The 19,093-nt window shown below is 51.8% G+C and overlaps 1 protein-coding gene across 31 annotated transcripts in view; it reads left to right on the forward strand.

Annotated features, from left to right (window-relative positions):
• The window catches only part of CACNA1C (calcium voltage-gated channel subunit alpha1 C), a 740,475-nt gene that overhangs the window by 96,507 nt on the left and 624,875 nt on the right, over positions 1–19,093 (forward strand). For 16 of the 31 annotated variants that reach the window (XM_051849918.3, XM_051849924.3, XM_051849922.3 and 13 more), the window contains exon 1: positions 5,936–6,279. The exons of 14 other annotated variants lie outside the window; for them this stretch is intronic. In XM_051849918.3, coding sequence (XP_051705878.1) covers positions 6,231–6,279 — 49 coding nt within the window. In that variant the 5' untranslated portion in view covers positions 5,936–6,230. Of the gene's footprint in view, positions 1–5,686; positions 6,280–19,093 lie in introns of those variants that run through there. One more of the 31 variants, XM_051849911.3, reaches the window with a different exon arrangement.

Raw genomic sequence — 19,093 nt, forward strand, 5'->3', positions numbered from 1 at the left:
TTGCTTCCAAAAGAAATATTTGTGGTCACATTAAGAAATCTTTTCCATGTAAATCCTGCACTAAATATCCATTGAGTGTCCAAGTGTCCAAAGCATTATGTTACACACAAAGAAGAATGAACACAAATCTTTCTCAAGACCTCCATAGTGTCGTGGGGGAGGGGAGAGAAGCACCCACATGCAAGTTTACCAAGCGAGGCACAAATGAAGGATTTGGGGAGAGAAGAGCAGCACCCGCCTTTAGCCAGGGAATCAATCAAACCATTCAATGGAAGAGAAAGACTCCCTCTGCTCCCACCACTCCCCAAATCCCCAAATCAGAATTCAGAGTGGTCTCTGCGGTCGCTGTGAGAACTCGTCACTGCAGAAGGGGCTATTCCGGGGCTGTGTTCCAAAGCAGCAAGGTGGGACATGGGTGTGCAGTGCAAGCCCAAGTGTTAAGGAATTTTTCTGGAAAGAACACATTTCACAGCTGAAAAGAGAAGTGAAAAATGAAACTAAAGAAGCATGAAGGTAATAAGTACTTGCTAGATTTATACAGTGCCTACCTTCACAAAGCGGGGCTATAAATTCAGCATGTGACCCCCTAACACACATATACTCTGTTCTCAATTTCCTGGTTCTTGGCAAATTATCTGCATCACATTTTTGCAGTCATTATGAACTGTTCCTCTCCTCAGCCCTAAGAGTAGGATCATAGTACAAGCATCAGTTTTTTTTTTTTTAATTTTTTTTTTTTTTGACAGGCAGAGTGGACAGTAAGAGAGAGACAGAGAGAAAGGTCTTCCTTTGCCGTTGGTTCACCCTCCAATGGCCGCCGCGGCCAGCACGCTGCGGCTGGCGCACCGCGCTGATCCGGTGGCAGGAGCCAGGAGCCAGGTGCTTCTCCTGGTCTCCCATGGGGTGCAGGGCCCAAGCACCTGGGCCATCCTCCACTGCACTCCCTGGCCACAGCAGAGAGCTGGCCTGGAAGAGGGGCAACTGGGACAGAATCCGGCGCCCCAACCGGGACTAGAACCCGGTGTGCCAGCGCCGCTAGGTGGAGGATTAGCCTAGTGAGCCGCGGCGCCGGCCCAGCATCAGTTTTAAAAAATTTTTTTTTTATTTTTTTGACAGGCAGAGTGGACAGTGAGAGAGAGAGACAGAGAGACAGGTCTTCCTTTGCCGTTGGTTCACCCTCCAATGGCTGCCGTGGCCGGTGCGCTGTGGCCAGCGCACTGCGCTGATCTGAAGGCAGGATCCAGGTGCTTCTCCGGTCTCCCATGGGGTGCAGGGCCCAAGCACTTGGGCCATCCTCCACTGCCCTCCCTGGCCATAGCAGAGAGCTGGCCTGGAAGAGGGGCAACCGGGACAGAATCCGGCGCCCTGACCGGGACTAGAACCCGTGTGCTGGCGCCACAAGGCGGAGGATTAGCCTAGTGAGCCGCGGTGCCGGCCACAAGCATCAGTTTGATCTCAGATACTCTTTTTTTTTTTTTTTTTTTTTTTTTTGTATTTGACAGGCAGAGTTAGACGGTGAGAGAGAGAGACAGAGAGAAAGGTTCGTTGGTTCACTCCCAAATGGCCGCCATGGCTGACGCTGCGCCGATCTGAAGCCAGGAGCCAGGTGCTTCCTCCTGGTCTCCCATGTCGGTGCGGGGACGCAAGCACCTGGGCCATCCTCCACTGCCCTCTCGGGCCACAGCAGACAGCTGGACTGGAAGAGGAGCAAGTGGGACTAGAACCCGGAGCCCATATGGGGTGCCGGCACCGCAGGTGGAGGATTAACCTGGTGAGCTGCGGCACCGGCCCTCAGATACTCTTGAGCTGAGTTCAGACTCCACAGTTTGCCAGCAGGGTGACCCAGGATAAACAACTAAAGTCTCAGCTTCCACATCCATAGAATGGGAATAATCTTACAGGATTGCAATGCAGACTAAATGAGAAAATGCCAATGCAACACCTATAGTTACAACTGTCACACAGCATTTGACAGTGTCAGCTGTTAATGCATCCTAAAGCAAATGGGAAATAGTTGGAATGATGTCACTTCTTATCTTCCCAATTAGTTGAAATTTGAGTACGAATACACCAGACTGGCAAAGAGGCCAGATTTTTCTTATAAATGACAAAATATAGAGCATTATTCACATTACTTTTTTTTAAGATTTATTTTTTATTTATTTGAAAGACAGAGTCACAGAGAGAGGTAGAAACAGAGAGGTCTTCCATCTGCTGGTTCACTCCCCAGATGGCCGCAACAGCCGGAGCTGTGCTGATCCGAAGCCAGGAGCCAGGAGCTTCCTCCTGGTCTCCCATGTGGGTGCAGGGGCCCAAGGACTTGGGCCATCTTCTACTGCTTTCCCAGGCCTTAGCAGAGAACTGGATCAGAAGAGGAGCAGCCGGGACCAGAACCGGCGCCCGTATGGGATGCTGGCGCTTCAGGCCAGGGCTTTAACCCGCTGTGCCACAGCGTCAGCCCCAATCAATATTCATATTACAATGAAGATGCCCAGTAAACCTTAATACCTCTCCCAGGAGCACTTACATTATTATTATTATTATTATTATTACTTTAAAGATTTCTTTTTTCTTTGAAAGGGAGGGAGGGAAGGAAAAAAAGAGAGATAGAGACAGTTATCTTCCCCTGGTTCACTCTCCAAAAGGCCACCACAGCCAGACCTGGGCCAGGCTGCAGCCAGGAGTCAGGAGTTCCATCTGGATCTCCCCACTTGTGTGGCAAGGGCCCACGTACATGAACTATCATCTGCTGCTCTTTCAGGAAGTTGGATTGGAAGTGAAACAACCAGGCTCTATTCTTACTATTTTTTAAAAAAAATTATTTATTTGAAATGTACACACACATACATACACACACACATTTTCTTATCCACTGGTTCACATCCTAAATGCTTGCAACAGCTGGGACTGGGCCAGGCCAAAGCTGAGAGCCAGGAACTCAATCCAGGTCTCCCAGGTGGATGACAGAGACTCAGATACTCGATCCATCATCCGTTGCCTCCCAGGATGTATATTAACAGGAAGCTGGGAACCAGGGCAGAGCCAGGACTCCACGCACGTTGATAAAGGATGCTGATATTCCAAGCAGTGGCTGCCCTAGCACTTGTGTTAGACAAAGGAGTGAAGCGTTAATGCTGAAGTTTCAGGTATTAACCAGGGGACAGAGGGAAGTATTTTGATACAATGAATTGCAGCCGTCCTGAAGCCATCAGACATTAATTTATTCATTAATTCAACATGTATTTACCATCTGACAGACATTGCTCTAGTACTGGTGAGCAAAGTGCTTGCCCTCATGGGATTTACAATTTAGTGGTGGTTACAGATAATAGGCAATATAATCAATGCGTAAGTAAACTATATAGTATGTTAGTCAAGGATTAAATACCATAAAAAGTAGAGTAAGGAAGGGCGTGTGTTGTTGCATAGCGAGTAAGTCACCAGTTCCAGTCCGAGCTGTTCCTCTTTAGATCCAGCTACCTGCTAACGGCCTAGGAAAAGCAGCCAAAAACTGCCGAAGTGCCAGGGCCCCTGCCACCCACCTGGGAGACATGAATGATGCTTCTGGTTTCTGGCTTCTGCCAGCTCAGCTCCGGCCATTGCGGCCATCTGGATATGAACCAGTTGATGGAAGCTCTCTGTCTCTCTCCATCTCTCTAATTCTGGCTTTTAAATAAATGAATCAATCTTTAAAAAAAAGAGTAAGGGGAGCCTGAAAGTGTTGATGGGGATGGGCACATCACGGCACTAAGCTGGGGTGAAGTCAGGGAGAGCCCCATTCAGAAGGGGAGCCTGGAATTTGCCAAGTGGATATCTGAGGAAGGAGTATTTGGGACGTTGGAGAGAACTGGAACAAAGGGCTCAAGGGGTGTGTGTGCTTGGGGCTCTCATTCCCCCCAGTGTCAGGGACCAGCAAGGAATAGTGTAGTTGGAGCACCTGTACCTGGCCATGAGGTCAGGGGTGGGGAATCTCTCTTCCACCATGAGCCATCTGGATAGTTACAGCATCATTCGTGGGCCATACAAAATTATCAACTTAAAAATCCACCTGCTGTGGATACACTGAATCTCAAGTCCTTCCTGCAGTTGCCTTGGCAGGGCCGGACCAAATGCTTTTGCCTGCTTTCTGGGGCTGGTGAGCCAGACGTTCCCCACCCCTTGCTGATTGAGGAAAGGTCCTTGTCTCTTTCTAAGAGGAATGAGGAGCCACAGGTGGGTGCTGACAGAGGAGTGCTGTGACCTGACCTTTTGCGTGGATTGCTCCCAGTGTACTGAGAGTAGGGAGGGGGAGGGTAGACTGGGAGACCAACTACTGCAGCAACGCAGGCCCAGGTGGTGACAGTACCAAAGCCAGGAGCCAGGAGTTTCCTATGCGGGTGCAGGGGCCCAAGCACTTCTACTGCTTTCCCAGGCCATAGCAGAGAGCTGGATGGGAAGAGGAGCAGCCGGTACTAGAACCGGCGCCCATATGGAATGCTGGCACTATAGGTGACAGTTTTACCCGCTACACCACAGCGCTGGCTCCTTGATGGGCAGGTTTTCTAAGGAACGTTAAAAATTCAGTATTTAGATACTTTGGGTTGCTCTATAGGACACTGCGGTGGCGTTGTCCGGTTGTTTGTAGTCTTGAAATCAGAGGAAAGGCCTGGACACACTTGATGCTGCACTGGCTTACCGGGGAGTGGATAGGCTCACCCAGGGAATGGGAGTGGATGTGGGCTGTAAAGGCAGGCAGGTGGAGGTTTTCCCCAATGGGGGGCTAGAGGCCCATCTGAAAGGGCTCCGGAAGCCCCACCGCTGGAGAGCCCGGGCCTGCAGGGGGTGCCGTGGAACTTGCTGTGGATACAGCCAAAGATGGATGGAGGGAAGCGTTTGCTTCTCTGGGGAGGAGGGGTGCTTGATGGATTCCTGCCGGCGCGGCAGAAATAATTCAGGGAAGTAGGTAAGGCTATGCTCGCAGAACACGTGCTCGGCCGCCTCCCAGGAATGAGCAAACCTGGGTCTGCCAGTGCGTTCCGCCATCTGGGCACCGCTGCCTCGCCTGCGCGGCTCCGCCTCCTCTCTTCCCAGCCTCGCCGCTGTCACTTCTACAACCGCTCTGATTATAATTGATCAAACAGAATCGCGGAATCACGGCTCATTTTGCCGTTTTGTTCCGTGGCCCGATCTGCAAAGAGACTCTGGCAGTCGGGCAAATTGTAGTCCCCCTTCTTGGAATTCCGCGCACAGAGGCCTTCCCCGCGTGGCCGGCCCCGCAGGGACGCGCCTGGGCCCCGAGGCTCCGGGCGGGCCCCGAGGGGCCACGGGCCGGCGCGGCGGGGCGCAAGGGGGGCGTGCCCGTGCCCCGGCCTTCCCGGCGCGCCTCCCGGGGACCTGCGCCCCTCGCCGTCCGGTGGGCGCAGAGGGCTCTCTCCGGCGGCGCAGCCGCGGGCGCAGAGCCGGTGCTCAACTTCGGGCTCAAGTCCGCCGCCGTGCGCCCCGCGCCGTGCGCCCGGCTGCTTGCGCGCCGCCGCCGCCGAGGCCACATCTGGAAGCGTTCAGCGCGTCTGCCTCCCGCGGGCGGGCGCGGGCAGGGGCGGGCGGCGGCGGCGGGGCCGGGCTGGGCGGGAGGGAGGGAGCGCGGCGCTCTCGCTCGCTCTCTCGCGCCCGCCCGCCCGCCGCCGGTGTCTCCCTCTCCCTGCCTCTGCAGAAGCTGCTCCCTGCCAGAACGGCGCGCGGCGCGGCGCGGCCCGGAGCGGTGGCGGCTCCTCCTGCCTCCTCGCCTCAGGAGTTGGCGGCTCTTTTTGACAGAAGGCAGCCGAGCCGCGGCCTCGGGGGGGTCTCGCCGCGAGCCGGCCGAGACGTCGGAGCCCGCTGCTGGCCCGGGCGGACCCCGCGCCGCCCGCCCCGGGGTCCCTCGCGCGCCCTCGCCCCTCCTTTGCGCCGCCTCGCTCTGTTTTTTCAAACGGTGTGGCCGCCAGAGGTGCGGTGCTCAATTCTTGGAAGGGGCCCGGATGTACCGAGGATGCATTGCAAGCTCACTAGAGGCGGCAGTAGTGGAAAGGAGCAGTTTTTGGTGTTTGATGCAATAATGGGCATCAGGTAATCATCCGAAGGGAGGAAGAGCTGCTGCAGATCCACGGCTTCCTCGCGTTCTGCACGAAAGCCGCCGACCTCGGAGGAGGGATTAATCCAGACCCGCTTTCTTCCCCTTTGTGGCTGCTTCTCCTTTTGACACAATTTTTTGGTCCATGGTCAATGAGAATACGAGGATGTACATTCCTGAGGAAAACCACCAAGGTAAGGCTGGACCCCGCCGCCCAGCCGGGGCTCCAGCCCGCTCTCGCCGCCGTCTCCACCCGCCCGCCCGGCGCGCTGCCGAATGGCCCCGGGGCTGCGGCCGCGAGGGGCGCCGGGCGGCGGGGAGCCCGGCGGGACCCGGGGCCCGAACAGCCGCGCGAGCCGGAGCGGAAAATCCCCGCCCCTCCCCCGGCCCCGGCGCCTCCGGAGCATGTGTTTCCTATGAAATTGCGGGCGAGGGGGGAAAAGTTCCCCAAGTGGCCGCCGCTGCCTCGCCGCCTCGCGTCGGTCGTGCTAGCCCCGCTGCCCGGCCGGCGGCGCGTGGGGGAGGGGGCGCGGGCGCTGCCGAGCCCCGGGGTCCCTTGGCCGTTCCGGGCGCGGCTGGGGGGCGCGCGCACGCACCTCACGCCAGGCCGGCGCCGCGCCCCCCGCCGCCCCCCGGCGTCCAAGGCTGCCAGGCTGCCGGGCTGCCGCTCGCTCCCCTGCGCCCCCTGCCCTGGCGGCCGTTCCAGGTGGCGGGTGGCGGGTGGCGGGTGGGGGCGGGGGGTGCAGATGTGTGGCTCCGCGCGCCTCCCCCTCCGCCTGCCGACCCCCTTTCCCTCCTCATCCCCAGCTCACCTACACCCACCCGCCTCTCCGCACTGCCATTGACCCCCAGTGTGCCCACGCCTCGAGCCTTCTTATTGGGGCTAGCACCTGAGGATGGCAGCGGTTGGAATTCGGACACGTTGTGGGCTTTGCTTTTCCATGTTTTAAGGAAATAATGAAAGGGTGGGACCGGCTCACGCGCCTGCACACCACTGCCCAGGGCGTTCTGAGCATCGCCGGCCTTGGCACTAGTGCCACCGGCCCCCTCGGTGATGGGGAAGGGCATCCAGGTAACTCCCCACTTTCTGGAAACTTTCTCCCCCCTCCCCCACATTAACAAGTGATTATTTTCGACATTGCTCAGCGACTGAGGCTGTGATGGGCTGTAGACGGCGTGGTCCCGCTGGGTGGCTCGCAGCCTCCAGCTGCATCTTTCTTCTTGGGGAGGCTCCCTCTGTCCCTTTGGGTGTAGCCTCTCCCTTGCCTCTCCCAGGCCCCCCAGCCTCCTTGCCTGCACACTGCCTCTCCCATCTCTTCCCTGAATGCTTTCTGTTGCTTCCCAGGGTGCTTCCAGGGGGACCTGCTGAGGACCAGGCTGGAGGGAGGAGTCGTGCCCAGGTCGCTTTTGTCCACCCTCCTGCTTGATTTTGCTCCCATCTCGACTGTGTGGGGACAGGAGCATTCCCCCTGAGAGTCAGGAGCTGCCGGCCATCCTGCCTGCCTGCCTGGTTTCTGTGCATCCATGAGACTGATTCTGGGTCCAGTCCTGGGTCTCTGTGCTTTCCAGCTTGGGTGGCAGTGTGGGGATTCTGGCTTCCCTTGGAGGAATAGAATCTTGTCAACAAGGGAGATGGGGAATAGGGTGAGCCGGGGCCCTGGGGTCACAGGGGCAGCTTCCATCAGTGGATTTCTCCCGGGCCCCCATGGCTCACCTGTTCCCTTGTGCCCTTCCTAGCTGATGGAGTAGTGGATAGGAAGGAGGGAATGAGACACAAAAGAAGGGGGGCATTTTAAAGAGTGAGGATGGGTTACTTCCCCCAGGCGCTCCAAGACTGCCCGCTCTGCCCACCTCCCCATCCTGAACAGCCCTGGGGAGAGCTCAGTAGTGCTGTCCCAGTCGTTACTACCGACGGCAGTGTGCTGTGGTTCAACAGTCACTCACATGATGATCATCCGGAATAGTTTACCGGGTTTCCCCTTAGTACAAGGCGAAGCCCCTCCTTAGCCCATCTCCCTTACTTGGATTCTTTCCTTCTGCACCTTGGTCTCTCCCCACTACCCTCATTCCACGTAAGGAGCAGACACTCAAAAGTAGGAGTGCCCACCCGGGAGAGGTTCTGGAGAAAGATGGAGGGAGAGAGAGCCAGCGGGTGGCCCGGAGCTCTACCTTTGAGCAGCAAAACGCTATGGCAACCTGAATTCCGCTTCTCTGCCTGGAAGCTGCAGTGGTTATATAATTCACGGGAGCAAGTTTGTCTCCACTCCTAGATGCGGTTCTGGGTGAGAGAGCACTGGGATCCTTGTCTGTTCCCTCAGCCCGGGTTGCTTGGCATTGCCCAGGTTTTGTTTTTGGAGGGGAGGAGGATGATGGAGGTGGAGACGATGGACCAAGAAGAGCATACATGTTTACCATGTCGGGGTTGCTGTGACTTCAATAACTAAAGGGGATGAAACGTAATTGGGGGTTAGAGCTTTAGGAGACAGAGAAGCGGGGAGCCCCATGGTGGCCGCAGGTCAGTAACGGTGACCAACCAAGGAGCAGAGGGCCCAGGAGGTTGCCAGTGGAGGGGCTGTGTTTCTCATCTTCTCACTTGCAGACACTGAGTGCATCAGGCTGCCTTCCCCTCCTGCTCCCCCCCCCCCCCAGAGGTTTGAGTGTCAGGCTGTGGAGACTGGAGGTGAGTACGTTGGAACAGCCTGGAAGGACTGGCTTCTGACCCTTGGTTATAGGCCGGGGTGGCACACTCGAGCCACGCCTCACCTCGGGTGCTCTCTCTGCTCTAGTTGCACGCCGGCCTCCCACTTTTCTGGGCTGATTTTCCGTGGCAGGCTCCAGCTAGCAAATGAATTTCTTAATAGTCAACGATTTACCAAATAAAACGTCAGAATGTCCCTTATCTGCTGGAGACGAGGCAGAGGGGAGAAACATGTGTTCTGGGAGTGGAAGACACACTGTGCTTTTCTTTTAACTACTTAGCAATGCAGCAGAATAGTAATCATCATAATAAAGTAATAATAATAATGATCACGGTTAACTCTCTTTACAAATGGTCAGAGAACAATGTTGCCTGTGCCTCGGCTTTTGTGGGTAATAGAAAGCTTGGCGTTGGCTTCTCTGTCTCAGGAGGAGTGCGTGAAGGAAACCAGGGAAAAAGGCTGTTAAGAATCAAAACATTGTTCCTAGTATTCCTCAGGCACTTTTGAATGTATCGTAATATGACATGATGGGCGATATTAAAAAGAGTCAGTTCTTACTTATTTCCGTGAAATACGTGCTAACAGTATTTAAGGGCCTGGCCGTAGATGCACATGCACATGTTGAATATGAAACGCTATTTTAAAGAGTGCATGGGGCCTTCAGGGGCCTGGGGTTTACAGAGAGGAGCACTGATAGTGCAGTCTCCTTCGACTTTGGACATTGCTACCTCGTATTCATTGGAGACCTGTTCTGGACAGGTAGAGGCTCCAGGCATAGTATTTTGCAAAAGAAGTGAGCCATGAGCCCCCTGGAGCTGTTCCTAGATGACTTAGGACTCCTCCAGTTTTCTACTTAAAGCTGCTTGAGGTGGCTTCTTCTGTGAATAGGATCTGTTGGAGGACCAGACTGAATGCATATTCTGAGGTCCTGCTGATCTTTGGATCCTCACTCCCTAAGCCTTGGTTCCTACATGATTGAATGCCTGTGAAGGAGTGAGTGCCACCCTGGCAAGGTCTACAGTGCATGTGACTTCTGCCTCTCCCAGTAGGTGGCGCTACAGGGCTTAGGAGTCAGGAAAGGGGCTCCAGGGTCAGATGTCGGGATTTTGGAGACGGGTTGCTGCGAGAGCTGTGCCTCTTTGACCAGGCCCACAGCTGCGCACACACCAGTGTGTGGTTCCATGCCACCCCATATACCAGAGGCCCTCGCGGTGTTAGGGAGGGGCCCAGATCCTTTGGTAACGTTTCATCCTTGGGATTTCTCCCGCTGCATGCCCCCCCCCCCCAGCATCCCTAGCGTGGGCAGTATCCCCATGGAGCCTCGAGGCAGCTTTTAGGTGAGGAGCTGAACCTGGTAGGGCTGTCTGTCGATTTTCTCCCTGCTTTCCCGTGGATGGTTCCTCAGCCCAGTGGAGATTTGCAAGGGAAAGTAACCTACGGAGTTCAACCCTTGTCAGCTCGAAGACAAGGAGACATCTTCCAAGCCTTATTAGGGATAAAGTCAGGTCAACAGCTTGGTTCCCTTTGCAGCTGAGTCTGCCCGGGTCTCCTGCTGGGTCACGGCAGAAAAGCTCTGGAGACCTCGCTTAGAAGTGATTGAGCTTGTTCTGATTTCCAGTGGTGTCTTCCAACCCTGGCGTTCTCTCCTTGCCCTGTCTTCCCTAGGTTTTCTTAGCCATGAGGCAAGTTCCCTGAGGCCTGAGAAACCCTAGCCACCGTGGTGGGAGTGAGTGAGTGGCTGGCAGCACTTGCTTCTGTCTTCAGCAATTCTTCCTCCAACTCTTCCCTTACCTCGCCCCTGAGATCAGAGGGCAGCATTCAAACTCAGGACAGGATTTGATTTTCCAATATGGATGAGTGAAAGGTGCTAGACTGTTTGGAAAATAACCTGGAGACGGAACAACAAAACTAATTAACAAAATAATCACACTGATTTTGCCTGTTTCTCAGTTCCTTCCTCACTGTTGCCTGGATTCATGTTGGACACTGTGGAGGAGGGCAGAAGATTAATTTTTTTTAAAAGGCACGGATAATTGTTTAGCAAAGTATCAGGTGCTAAATATTTAGCGACATAAGTGCTAAACATTCTGATAATGAAGCAACACTCGCAGTCATGGCTGTTGGTATGAAAATAATTTAGTAAACACCTGTTTACATGTACTTCAGGGTTAGAGGCGTAGAAAGCAAGTGAAAGTGACAGGTCCCTCTGGGAAAATGGAATGTTTTCCACGGCTCTCTCAAAAGCCAGCATGTCCAGGTCAACTGGACCCACTGCAGAGAAAGCCCAGTGGGGAGCCTAACGCCCAGGCTCCAGGGGAAGGTGTAACGAGTCCTGAGTCCACAGCAGGGTTTCCTGACCCAGTGTAGACCTGGGCCTGGAGTGTTTCAGCAGACCGTGGTTGCTTTCTCAGTCAGGAACCCCTGGAAGCTGCTTATGGCAAGACCGGATGTGGGGCCCACTTCGGCCTGCCCAGCTTGTGTGCACTGTGTGGGTGGGATCCCAGCTAGGGGGCTGGGAGCGGCCTCACAGAGCAGCAGAGTTGTCCGATGGCTGCAGATCTGGGGAGCAGGGGTTGCAGGAGATTGGGGGATCAGGAGAGGACCCAAGGACTGGGGGTCTGTTGGGGGAGTTTGGGGAATGGGTTATAGGTCACTAGAGTTCTCAGTGATACTTGTGAACTGACCCGAGCTTAAGAAGGGATTTAAGGGACATAAGGAGAGAAGTTGGGGCTGGTGTTCAGGAGTCAGAGGTTGAAGATCGGCTCTTACTTCACAGGGCCCGGGAGATGAAAGGGGTAGTTGATCTGACCTGAACGGAGGGTGAGGAAGAAACCAAACCCCTCAGACCCTCCCCTTCCAAACCCCACAGAGAGGTACTTACGATTGCATGTTGACTAACGTGATCTTGGGTTGCATTGTGTGTGTGTGCTGGGTGGGTGGGTGGTGCAGGGAACAGAGACAAGCAGGCAGAGACAGAAGAGAGAGAAGAAGAGGAGAGGAAAGTTCTGGACTCTTAGAGGAATTTGTCAAACGGATAAATGCAATATCTCTTTGGGAATTTTTAAAAACGTTTATTTATTTCTTTGAAAGGTGAACTTACAGAGAGGGAGAGGCAGAGAGAGAGAAAGAGATGTTTCTCATTTGCTGGTTTAGTCCCCAAATGGCCACAATGGCTGGGCCAGATTGAAGCCATGAGCCAAGAGCTCCGTCTGAGTCTCCCACAAGGATGCAGGAGCCCAAGCACTTGAGCCATCGTCCACTGCTTTCGCAGGTGCATTAGCAGGGAGCTGGATCAGAAGAGGAGCAGCTGGGACCCAAGCTGGTGCCCATATGGGATGCTGGTGCTGCAGGCGATGGCTTAACCTGCTGTACCACAGGGCCGGCCTCCTCTCTGGAAATTTACTTCCTAGGGTCAGAACCTTGTATGGGTAAAGGAACATTAGGGACAAACTATTTCCATGTGAGAAAATGGAGGCTCCTAAAAGGTCTACGGACAGGAATTTGACTGAAAATGTGGTCTTCAGTCTGTTTATTCTCCTGCCTCTTCTTGATAACACTTGCTGTGTGTTTTATTTTCATTCTTTATTTGAGAGACAGCAAAGACACACGGAGTAAGCTTCCAGCCCCAGTGTGATCCTCAAATGTCTGTAACGGCCGGGTTGGGTCAGGGCTGGTTCTGGGAGATGGGAACGCACTGTGCGTCTTGCAGATGGGGGGCGGGAGTGCAGTCGTCAGGGCTGTTGCTGCTGCCTCCCAGGCCGTGCAGTAGCAGGAAGCTGGAGGCAGAGCCAGAACCAGGAATGAAACCAGGGACTCTGATGTAGCATTTTGGCAGCTTAGCTGTTGAGTCAAATGCTTGTTCCTTGTGGCAGGTTAAGGAAAGCAGTGCTGAGTGTTTCTGGTTAAACGTTGTTTGACAAGCTTCTCAACCTGTCTCTACTTTCCCAGTTTTGTCTCCACCTTTGTTTTGCCTTAAACTCATTTCTGAGAGGATAGATTTAAGAATAGAGTCAGGATGGGGAGTCTGCCATTGGACAGGTTTAGAAAGAATTTCTCGGACTGATTTCTTAAAGTAAAAGTTCACATGTGTCCTCATGAAATTCCTGTGAAGTTCAGATCACTATTTTGTCTGTAAGCAGATCTGCCTCTGAGTCTTTTTCATTTACTCGCTTCCTTTCTGCCCCAATCTTGGCTTGTTTCACCCTCTTTGGCGGGGTGGTGGGGGTGGTGGGTGGTGGAGTGGAGATGAGAAGCTGAGCTGTGCGGTAGGACTTCCCTTGGCGGGCTGTTAGGAATTCTGCCTGGACTGGCCAGCTCTGCTGCTGGCCAGGGCAGGAGGACAGAGATTAGCTCCTCAGTAGGAGCCACCGGGAAGTTCAGGTTGCAGCTGGCCAGGGGACGCATTGCCCTGGACTCTACCTGCCTTGGGTGGACAGCTGCTTCTTCCAGTCTCCTTGTCAGGGTTGGTCTCCTGTTCCCAGGAGACATTCCCAGGCCTGGTGGTTTAGATTTGGCCCATGAAAGCGTTCACCTCGGCCCTTCCTCTATCATTGCCACCATCCCCACGTGTTCTGTGGTTGTCGTTGGAGACTCTTCGAAGTCATCTTCCAGAAACTGGAAGGCATTTGAGGCTGACTTGGTTTAGTTTTAAGATGGGCCATGAGCCACACGCTTAGAGATGTGGCCTCTGGGTTCCCTGGAGGAAGCCACCATCTCAGAGCACAGTGTTGCTATAATTTCATGAAATATTCAAGCCACCAATTTGCCAACAGGGGTTTCTTTTAATACACTCGGCTACACTTGGCATTGCCCACTTGAACCTAGTGGAAAGGAAAATAAAATAATCTTGTCTCCCGTCCTTTAGAGAATCGAGCCAAAATCTAGACAGTAAATGAATGTTCTCCCCTGTATTGCCTGTGGGCAGAAATGTTGACTTGATTACTCAATTAAGCTCTGTTTACTCTATAACCATTGTGCCATGTTTAGTCATTTATGTCGTTGTTTTCTTTCCTTCCAAAATAGTCCATGTTGGATTAAAACCTTTCAAAGAGATTAGTTAGCAAAAGTCACAAAGTAAGTGACTAAATAAAAATAAGGCTGTAGCTAGAGAAGTGATTTGGGGTACATTCTTTGACTTGCTCTCTGGGAGTTTTGAAGGAATCAAGTCTCACTTTTTCACCTGTAAACTGGGGATAAGCATACTTAGCTGTCAACTTCCCAGGGTCACTATGAGGTTTGAAATGGGAGAATGCCTGTAAAGCATGGTTTCCTTCCTCAGAGAGCAGAGTGGCAGAGTTTGAAAAAGCAGCGCTGGAAAACACCACTTTCCCAACACTGCACACAGCTCTGGAGGTGTTGTTGGAGGGCTGACGTTACTCCAACTCTGAAAGATAAAGCTGGAAAAACTTTGAGAAACAAGATACTAAGTTGATCTGGTTGCTAGCAGTGCAATCAAGGAAGAAGTGAAAACGTTGGCATAAAGTCCAGTGGTTTCCTTGATGGTTGTCAGCCTGCCTCTCGCCAGTAGGGTCCCAGGACTGCTGTTTCCAGCCAGAGGAGCAGGAGCAAGACCTGTGTGTGTGTATGTGTGTGTGTGTGTCTGTGTTATGTGTCTGTGCAGGTTTCCAAGGCCCTGGAGCTGTCCACCTGCAGTGCTGCCCTCTCACAGCCACGGTACCTGGCTCACTATCTTCAGCCTCAAGCATACCTTTTGTGGGTTGAGTGCCTGCAGATAGGACCACTGAGTGTGCAGGAAGGACACCACGTGGACATTTTCCAGCCTGAATTCCCCAAACCTAAATGCAGTTTCCAGGAAAACAGAAGGACAGACTGCATGGAAAAGAAAACCTAGCTTCAAAGAAGTAAATGTTGGCTTTGGAAAATAAACTTTTTTTCTCCTTTAAATCATGGAAGTACTGGATGTTTGTAGATGAAAAGGGAGTAGTTCCACACAGCTCCTTAGACACTTATCAGAACACAGAATGGAAAAGTTCAGGTGTCCCGCAGCATGGTGGGATGACTGTGGTTCACAATAACCTAGTATATATTTTAGGAAGAACTTGGAAGGGCTTTAATATGTGGCATAACTAGCCTTTCGCTTCCCCAGGCAAGAAGATCATCATCAAGAAGTGTGCTGGGGAACATGTATTTCACTTTGCACCCTGCTTTCCTCTCTGCCTCTGAATCCGTGCTCTGTGGAGCCGTACATGCTTCAGTGTTTGTTATAGAGAAGAAATTGTATTGAGGTATCACATCCGCTTTTATGTTTTAGAATGGGGCAGGAGAAATTTCTACCATTTATTGTTCTGGATGCTTCATGTGCTTTATATAATTTCATCCTTATACCAATCCTGCAAAGTGGATATTAATGACATTTTCAGATGGGGAAACTAAGGAATGAACATCTTAAATAATATGACCAAGGTCCCCCAGACAGTATTGGAACTAAGAATTAAATTTAGATCTCTTGGACTTAAAAAACATTTATGCTTTCTATTATTTCTCCAGTTAGGTGAGAGTAGAGAAAGAACCCATTCCCTGTACATATTGGGAAGACTACCTTGTCCTAGCCTTTTGGAACATTGCTTACATTCGCTTTGTTGAACCATCTACTGCTGGACAGGAGCAGTGGATAAATATCTGAATACTTGTTCTTACTTAATGGCTACGATGTGGTTACTCTGCAGAGCCCCTACACCTGGTCTCGTCCTGTAGTCATTCATTCAATCCCATGGCTCTGCCAGAGCTCTCAAGGGTTCTTCAGGTCCCTTTGTCAACCTTCTTGGAGCAGCTGGGCCAGTAAGCCTTATCATGGTGTGGTCTTACTTTACCACCCATTCTTGGGATGTCTCCTCAGTTATCTCCTTCTGGAAAATAGATCCTCAAACAAATTCCAGACAGTGCAGGAAACCATCCTGGCAGTGGAGCTCCCTGAACTTAATGCATTATTGTGAATTTTTTCAAAGATTTATTTATTTACTTGAGAGGAAGAGTTATAGACAGAGAGAGAGAGATCTTCCATCCGCTGCTTCACTCCCCAACTAGTGTAACGGCCAGAGCTGGGCCAATTCAAAGTCAGGAGCCAGGAGCCAGGAGCTTCTTCTAGGTTTCCCACATGGGTGCAGGGCCCAAGCACTTGGGCCATCCTCCACTGCCTTCCCGGGCCACAGCAGAGAGCTGGCCCGGAAGAGGGGCAATCGGGACAGAATCCTGTGCCCCGACCGGGACTAGAACCCATGTGCCGGCGCCGCAAGGCGGAGGATTAGCCTAGTGAGCCGAGGCTCCAGCCGGGTATTTATTTTTAAGTAGCTTTGTTGAGCTATAAATCACATACGTAATAGTCATCCTTTTAGAATCAGCAATTATATGGTTCTTAGGGTTTTTATAGAATTTTGAATCCATCACCACTATTTAGTTCTTAAACGTTTTCATCACCCCAAAAAGAAACTCTGTACTCACTGATGGTCACTCTTTATTTTCCACTCCCTCCAGCTCTTGGAAACCCTGAATTTGTTTTCTTTCTTTTTTAAAAATTTATTTATTTGAAAGGCAGAGTTACAAGGAGAAAAGGAGAAAAAGAGAGAGAAAGAGAGAGCCTTCATCTGCTGGTTCACTCCCCAAATGGCCACAACAGATGGAGCTGGGCTGATCCAAAGCCAGGAGCCTGGAACTTCCTCTGGTTGCACTGGTCCAAGGACTTGGGCCATCCTTTGCTGATCTCCAGGTGCATCACCAGGGAGCTGGATTGGAAGGAGAGCAACCGGGTCTTGAACTGGTGTCCATGTGGGATGCCACTGTTGCAGGTGGAGGCTTAACCCATTATGCCACAACACCGTCTTCCCTGAATTTACTTTTATTTCTATGAATTTTTGTGCATTATGGTAGCAATAGTCATTTGACAGTTTCACCATGTAGTGTAACTGTTGGCAATGCATCTCATAAATTTCAGCCCTAGGTATGTTGTCATAATCTGCATGATAAATCATCGTGTTAGAAAGAAGTACGCATTATTAGGGAGCTGGGTGTAATTTGGAGGGAATCAAGTACTTCTTTTCAAGTATATGAAAAGTGTTTTTTTTTTTTTTTTTTTTTTTTTTTTTTTTTTTTTTTTTTTTTGGACAGGCAGAGTGGACAGTGAGAGAGAGAGAGAGACAGCGAGAAAGGTCTTCCTTTTCCGTTGGTTCACCCCACAATGGCTGCTGCGGCCGGCGCACTGCACTGATCTGAAGCCAGGAGCCAGGTGCTTCTCCTGGTATCCCATGCGGGTGCAGGGCCCAAGGACTTAGGCCATCCTCCACAGCCCTCCCAGGCCACAGCAGAGAGCTGGACTGGAAGAGGAGCAACTGGGACAGAATCTGGCGCCCTGACCGGGACCAGAACCCGGGGTACCGGCACCGCAGGCGGAGGATTAGCCTATTGAGCTGCGGTGCCGGCCAGAAAGTGTTTTTAAGATTTTTAAAAATTACATCAAAAAAGCTAAGTCTTCTTTAAGACCTACTAATGGTTGAAGATTTTTGATTCTTAATGTATTTTTCGTTGTGGTAAAAAATTGTGTTATTATAACCACTCTTTTTCAAAAGATTTGGTTATTTATTTGAAAGCCTGAGTTAGAGAGAGAGGGAGAGACAGAGGGAGAGATCTTCCATCTGCTGGTTCACTGCCCAAATGGCTGCAATGGTCAGGGCTAACCAAGATTGAAGTCAGGAGCCCCAGTTGAGTCTTCCAAATGAGCAGCAGGCACCCAAACACTTGGGACTCTTCTGCTAATTTTCCCAGGCCATTAGCTGGGAGCTGCATTGGAAGTGGAGCAGCCAGGATATGAAGTGGTGCCCATGTGGGATGCTGATGTCACAGGTGGTGGCTTAACCTCCAACACCACGGTGCCATCCCCTTTTATAACCATTTTTAAGTTTCCAGTTCAATGGCTTCAAGTATATTCACAGAATTGTGTGGCCATCACTGCCATCTATTCCAAAAACTTTTAAAAAAATCACTCAAATGGAAACTCTGTACCCATGAAGCAATAACTCGCCAATCCTGTTTCCTCAGTTCCTGATAACAGGCACTTCCTATCTGTATGACCTCGCCTCCTCTTGGTATTTCGAATCTGTCCTTTGAGTCTGGTTTCCTTAGTGTAAGGCTTTCAGGATTCATCCGTGTAGCATGTGTTGGAATGTTGTCCCTTTTTATGGCTGAGTAATGTCCCGTCGTAAGCCTGTACCACATTCTGTTGGCAGACACTTGTATTGTTTTCACCTTTTGGCTCTTGTGAATGACACAGCAGTGAGCACTGGGCACACAACTAGCTGACTGAGTCCCCGTTTTCCGTTCTTGCGGGTGTGGCACAGGAGTGGCATTGCTGTTCTCAATGACATCGTTTCAGTTGTTAGTGCCTGCTTGTGCAGCTCCCCAAGTTTGAATCCTGTGTAGGTGAGAAGACAGTCTCAGGAAATTCCACTGTGTCACTTGTGAGGGTCTAGTATTTCCTCTGACTTCCAGTATCTGAATCAGAAATTTGACTCTAATGGGGTGTTTAACAATCCAGCAGCTGCCTTTTGACGAGGAGTGACTGATAATATCCACGTTCCTAGAACAGCACGGGCCCGTCCATCCAGTTCATCTTTCTTTTCTGTGCTGACTGGACTTTGTAACTCGACAGGAAGTAGATGTTTGGCTCTCTCTGTGCCTCCCTGGCCTGTACGTCTTGTCCAGGCCCACGGCTGCCTGTGGACAGACATGCTCAGCCTGGGAAGCGTTGGGACTGTGGAGAGGATGGCTGCCCCGACGTGTGGTAGGGGCCAGACCTCCGTAGAACAGGCAGAAGGCTGTTCTGAACGCCTGCTTTGCTCCAAGGGTGGCTGAATTGAATAGGGGCCTCCATGTCTAGCCTTAAAACTACCTTTGGGGAAAAAGAAGCATCCCTTGGCTCTTACCTGCTGCTCACACAGCTGTAGTCTAGGTAGCAGGAGAAGGACAGTAAACAGTGAGGGGGCGAGAATGGGGCAAAGAGGAGAGAGAAGGCGGTAGCAGGCAGTGAGGAGTGAGGGGAGGTAGCAACATGCCCTTTGCTATGGATTGATGACTGCAGTAAATGACTCTGGCAGCCCTGTTCCACTTGTGGGAGGGTTGTGTTTTTGGTAATCATTTTACTTATAAGTCATATTCCCGGCTGCATTTTTATCTAAGCCTGCTGATCTGAAGCAGAAATAAACACACACATTGTTGTCTTGGCTGAACCCACCCATCAGAGACCTGGGCACAGGGACGGAGATGCCCAGGCTTCTGGCGGTTGCAGGAAGCCAATGCACAT

This window comes from Oryctolagus cuniculus, chromosome 9, assembly GCF_051225735.1.
Source record: "Oryctolagus cuniculus isolate XC-2025 breed Fujian yellow rabbit chromosome 9, ASM5122573v1, whole genome shotgun sequence".
Classification (NCBI taxonomy): domain Eukaryota; kingdom Metazoa; phylum Chordata; class Mammalia; order Lagomorpha; family Leporidae; genus Oryctolagus; species Oryctolagus cuniculus.